This window comes from Lolium rigidum, chromosome 4 (genome assembly GCF_022539505.1).
Source record: "Lolium rigidum isolate FL_2022 chromosome 4, APGP_CSIRO_Lrig_0.1, whole genome shotgun sequence".
Taxonomy (NCBI): Eukaryota; Viridiplantae; Streptophyta; class Magnoliopsida; order Poales; family Poaceae; genus Lolium; species Lolium rigidum.
Genome location: NC_061511.1, coordinates 252,605,565 through 252,611,501, shown reverse-complemented (window position 1 = coordinate 252,611,501; position 5,937 = coordinate 252,605,565). Strand labels below are relative to the sequence as shown.

Sequence of the window (5,937 nt, the reverse complement as noted above, 5' to 3'; positions counted from 1 at the left end):
CTAAAGCAATTCCATGATTCCATCACACAATGCCATAGCTGCAGTAGTAGCTGGGTCAAATGCAGAGTATATTTTACTGTTGCTCGCAGCCATGAACCTCCCCATACTAGAGCAAGCCTTAATTGCCGACTTATGCTCTGGACGGTGGACTTCGTCCTCTGAGCATCAACACGCGGCCGACAAATGGTCGATCGTACAAATCTTTTGCAGCACTGAAGGAAATTTTATTTCTGTTTACAGGTCTCGGCTATGTACAACATACGCCACAAAGAATGGTTGAATCATCAAAAGGCAAAACCAGACCACACGCTGTTATAAAAACCAAGCGAGGTTTCCAGCAAGCTCAGAGCACAAGGGGCCATCAAGCAAGCAAACAAACAGAAAAAAAAAGAGCCTCAAATGCTACAAAATACAAATGATCACGTAGACATGCGACTTGCTGATTCGTCGTTCATCATCCCTTTAAAACTTCTGGCCAGCCAGATCGCCGTTTCTCTAGGGGAGACCTTGATCTTCCCGAACGGCTTCAGAACGATCGCAAGCTCCTCCAGCCTGTTGTCTTCCAGCAGGTCCGCGGAGAGCTCCAGGAGCCCCTCGAGGGCCTCGGCCCGCTGCCTAAACGACGTGACATCTAGCATTTCCTTAGCAGGGGATGTCTCTTCCTTGACACCAGCAGCTAACTTTGCTGCATCTAAGATGGCTGGTATCTTGCAGGCAATATTGCCGTCCGAAACATGCAGGTCGGAAGCAGCTGAGGGTGGAAGTGTAGCAGCTAGAGTGTTCGGTGAGCAAGAGCTGCTTCTTACATCCAGATCTTTTCTTACCACATTCAGAAGTTTGCTGACATCCATGTTATGAGCTTCCCTTTGAACATTGTCTGGTATTGGCTGCTCATTGCTAACATTGAGATTGACATGTCGAATATTCTGTACAACATCATCAACCAGTGGATTTAATTGTGAGCCGGTCTGATTCTTCATTGACTGAGTAGAATTAGGCCCCCTCTCCAACATTGTATCTTCTGACGTTGAGACAAAAGAATCAGCGCATGTTGGCGTCGATGAAAGGAGCTCTTGGACAGTAAATTTATCCTCTCCACTTTGCAATGTGGCCAGGTTCTGCACTTGCTTACTGGATTGTAAATCATCCTTGAAAACAAAATCTGGTTCAGAGCTTGGAATGGATGGATCCAAAGCAGTGATCAGGCTTGAATTACCATTAGTGAACACACCCTTCTGCACATTGTCTGTGTAAACTTCTGAACATGGTATGGCTGTAAGGTCATTATTTTCCAGGGCAGTATCACCAGGCACTGAGCCTGTGGGCGATGAAATCAAGCAGGCTGGTATGTGAGGTTCAGATAGCTCAGGCTGGTCGAACTTTTCAACACAACCAACTGTAGAACTTGTGGAAGGACTGGTGTCTTCCTTAGTCGCTACAGTAAACAATTCCCGGGGAGCAGATCTTGCATGTGAGTTGTCTAGCATGATGTTCAAACCTTCTGAAGGATTTTTGGATACCCTTGCATTAGGTGTAAGACCAACAGGGATACTACCTGGAGAATGGGCAGGTTGGAATTGACTTTTCTCACCCTCCGCCATGACCTTAGTATGAGCTCCTTTTTGCACAGTGAGCGGGAGGCTGGTCATCCCTACTCCTGCTCGTCTCTGAGGGCTAGACCGTCTACTAGCACTAGGCGGGGTCTTGATTTTTGGCTTTCCTGAAACTATAGAACCATTTTCTGCGGCCTGTTTGGCAGGTTCAGGAGTTGATGACCGAGCAGTTTTGGCATTTGAACGGTATTCAACAATAGGTAACTGCATGACCAGTAGCAGGAGAAAGGAGTTACAAATAGAAATAAAAACTAATTGAAATTCTATGACAAAAGAAGCAGGATCATACCAGCTGCTTTAAGGGTGGTGATGCTTGTACTGAATTCACGCATCCATTGTTGGTATTGGTCAACCCATGAGATGAATTATCACCAGACTTTGATCTGGATGAAGCATTGTTGTGGAACCTTGAAGTATCTGATGATTGATCTGCTTCTTTCTTATTACTGACTGCAGAACTCAGCTTTGCATCTCTAGTTCTTGCAGGAGTACTGCTTTCTCTAAGCCTGCTCTCCTCTCTTAAGGTTGTCATTATCTTCTCAATAATTTTTGGTTGCTTACTCTCGCCTCTGGGATGCTGATCTATGGATTTGGACGAATCTTGTCTTTTCAGTTGAACATACGATGTGTCTTTGTTGCCTCTGAGATCTTCTGGTGCTGTACACTTTTCTTCTGAGTCATCCTGATCAGCATCATGGATGCTTCGAGTATCAACGACCTTGATATCAGTACTTGCGGCTCCACCAGATGTGCTTCTGTCACTTGATAATGTGCTATCTATATCACTACTAGAAATGCTACTGCTTTGGCTCTCCGACATGCTTCTCTGACTGCTTCGTGAAGTGGACAATGATTTCTGTGGTGTGCGCACAGGATTTGAAGCATCATAAAGAGCACGACATTGATCAACATAAGGTTGCAGATATGGATTCTTCATGATCTCTGATGCCTGTTCACACGACATTACATATTTTTCAGAATAAGATGGAGTGGAAGAAACAAGGCTATAGTTAGAAGGCTTCCAGCTTCATAGTAGCTTACAGTAGGTCGATGCTCAGGATTCTTCCGTAACATTATTTTGATAAGAGACTTCCTGTATTTAACATAAAAAAGGAAACCATTTGAGTTGTATATTCTTTACGAAGCTCTTAAATCTTACAAATTTATGACTTAAAAATGATATAAACTGCAACACACCAGTATCACTACAGATGCTACCAAACCATTACTTGGTTCCGAAGTATAAGAATATGGATGATGACTTAAATTACAGATCATGTGATTGAAATGAGACAAATGATAAGACAGCTTTTAAAACATGAAAACCAAAAAAATGTACAGCTTATTTACAACCTACTCTATAGAGAAAAGTGCACGTACATAGAAGAAGAGTAGCAGGTAGGCAAGGGACCCATGGCGGACCTATTTATCTTACTTATCAATCCTGCCATATCCTGCAAGCATTCTTAATCGGGTAAGTCTACTGGTTCATTAAGAACTCAACTGCAAATAGCAGTGCCACCAAATAACAGTTAGGAAACCCAAATTGCATATTTTTCTATTGAAAAGGTTTTAAAAGATCATACTAACTTTATTTCAGAGTTTTCCATGTAAACAATATTTTGAATACCTAATATGTTCCAAATTTTGATACTGTAATTAACCAAAATAGCTTGGCTTTGTATGAACCATAAACACCCAATCCTTCTTTTACAAAACGAAATATGTAACTGGCAAATTTATATAGACGTTACTTGGAAGGTTGCGCGGATAATTCAGAAAACTGCAACACTCGACACACTCTAGAATATTGAGTAGCTATATGATAGTCAGTACATGCAATTATGACTGATAGACTAATCGAGTTCATTCTACTCAATTTAGGAAATTACAAACAGTAGTTGGATTGTTCTAGTAACGTGGCCTAAAGCACTTCTGAGTATTGCCTCGAAAAGAACATATTGGTTACATAGAAAATAAGTTTACATGCAGAGTTATGTTTCTTTCGTATTGTATAGCCCCTATAAATTATTTCCGAAAAGAATATACATGATAGACTACAGAGTTAGCCAGATCTTGAGCTAGTTCTACCAAAAATATTGCAGTTTCTGCAACGTATTAAGTACTGAACCCAAAAAAATAAAACTGGGTATGAACCCTTTTGGATAATATGTAAATGGAAAAGGTACATGCTCAATTCATAATCCACCCAGGAAAGCTATTCCTGGATAATGAATTCTCAAAACAAAAAGATAAGGTAATAACTCACAAAGGCTTTGAAAGCAGGTCGATGAGCTGCCATCTCATACATACAACATCCTATAATAGAGAAAGGTAAATTAAATTAATAAGCAGATATTTGATAGTCTAGGAATAGTTCTGAAACATTAGCCAGTTTTATTTATTTTTACCAAGCGACCAGATGTCCGACTTGAACCCATAGGGAATATCTGTAAGTAGCTCCGGACACATGTAATTTGGTGTTCCAACGACCTAATGAAAATATGATAGCATCAGTAGCCAGTAAGAGTGAGGATAGAAACATGACCTTGTGATTTGTGCCTTTAGAAGAAGAAAACTGTAAATAGTATCAGCTATATATATGATGAGGGATTAATAACTGCGTGAAAGAGTAAAATAAGAACGATTCATTAAATGGAATGTCCTTCTAACAGTGGGAATGGCTATGGTAATGCAAATCTTTTACACAGAGATCCATGGGAGGAAACAGGAAAGAAAGATCATACTGAAGAAGTTAAATCGTCTTCCTTCAGAGTCTTGGCTAGGCCAAAATCGCCTGCATACAAACAAATGGATTGTAAATTAATATAAAAACAATATAAAAACCGTTGATGTGGTACAAAATAACTAGATTTGCAGTACTGTGTTTGCTATCGGGAACTAACCAAGGCGTATGTCATGATCTTTGGTGAGAAATATATTGGAGCACTGCAAGTATGATGCAATTGTCAGTTAAACTACCATATAAATAAGTGATGATAACTATATCCTTTGATGCTTACCTTCAGATCACGATGCAAGACATAGTTCGAATGCAAGTAGTCAACAGCTAAGACCAGTTGTGCAAACCATTTCAGCAGTTTCTGAGAAATAATCAGTATCATTATGAGCTCAATGTTGGATGTGATTTTCCCCCTCAGTCCAATGAACAAAAGAGAAAAGTTATATCGTACCTCCTCAGGAAAGTAAGTACCATTCAGTTTCTTCATCAGCTCATCACTGTGATTAAAGGAAAGAATTTAAAAACATAGTACTAGTAAGCTAAACTCCAAAGCACCAAATAACACTAACATATCTCCTCCTTCACAGTAGCCCGTGATGATGCAGACATAGCAACCCTGCACAACTGTCCTTGTCAGTAAATATGTTCAAAACTGAAACTTCAAACCCAACAAGAACAGGCAAATAAAGTTTTCAAATGACAAACCTTCTCAACCCAAGCCTCCTTGAATTCAACGATGTAAGGATGCTGTAGTCGAGCAATCAGAGCCATCTGAAATGTGATTTCAGCTTAGTCAACTATTCAAAATAACACCAGTGAATCAGCAGAGAAAGCCCAAGGATTTGACGAACCTCTTGATGAGCAGACTTTCGGCATCGCTCCGTCTGCCTCGCGAGACGAATTTTCTTCAGCACGTACCTGCAACCAATCACAAGCATATCGCTGTCAACCGCATTTGACAGGTGGAGGCAGAACATATGTTACTTGGAAGGATTAAACTGCATCCTACTTCTTCTTCTCAATCTTGTGATTGACGAGGATGGCTGCGCCGAAGGCACCGCGCCCAATCTGCTCCATGATCTCGTACTGATCCATCCGGGACTCCATCACGCGTCCCGCAATCCGCAACTACGATAATCACAGCAGCCTCACGGCAGCAAGTCGCCTCTGAATATACCAAGAAAACGAATCACAGTACTGCTGCCATGCCCATGCCGCAGCAGCTCAAACGCCCGCACATCCGCACCACCACCAGGCCCTGCAACAAAAGCGACGAGACAACCGCATAAGCCAAACCAACTTTAAGCAAAGCGCACTCGCGTCACGTGCCAGCCAATCAAACCAGCGGCATCAACCAGAGCTCGAAACCTTTTCTTAGAAAGGAGACTAGGAGAGGCACTATTCGCTCAAGGGGAGCGATTAGCACGGGAACCGACGAGCTACTTGGTCTGTCTAAAAAGAAAAGATATTGAGCTACTTGGCGAAAACATCATACAGAGGAAGAGGAAGAGCGTCAGTTATCCGGAACAGTAGCAGGGAAATCTGCGGATCACGCGGCGCAGCGCTTCCAACCAACCGCGC

At 41.8% G+C, this 5,937-nt stretch overlaps 1 protein-coding gene across 1 annotated transcript; it reads right to left on the bottom strand.

Annotated features, from left to right (window-relative positions):
- Positions 1 to 202: 202 nt before the first annotated feature.
- On the bottom strand, positions 203 to 5,625 carry LOC124707523 (serine/threonine-protein kinase Nek4-like). Its single transcript, XM_047239182.1, has 14 exons — positions 5,366 to 5,625; positions 5,208 to 5,274; positions 5,062 to 5,127; positions 4,926 to 4,972; positions 4,808 to 4,853; positions 4,637 to 4,717; positions 4,520 to 4,562; positions 4,361 to 4,410; positions 4,025 to 4,106; positions 3,883 to 3,932; positions 2,994 to 3,067; positions 2,655 to 2,706; positions 1,903 to 2,562; positions 203 to 1,817 (listed from the first exon to the last, which is right to left on the bottom strand). Exons 1-14 carry the CDS (start codon positions 5,461 to 5,463, stop codon positions 420 to 422), a joined length of 2,814 nt encoding a protein of 937 aa, XP_047095138.1. The 5' UTR covers positions 5,464 to 5,625; the 3' UTR covers positions 203 to 419.
- Between the last annotated feature and the right edge of the window lie 312 nt (positions 5,626 to 5,937).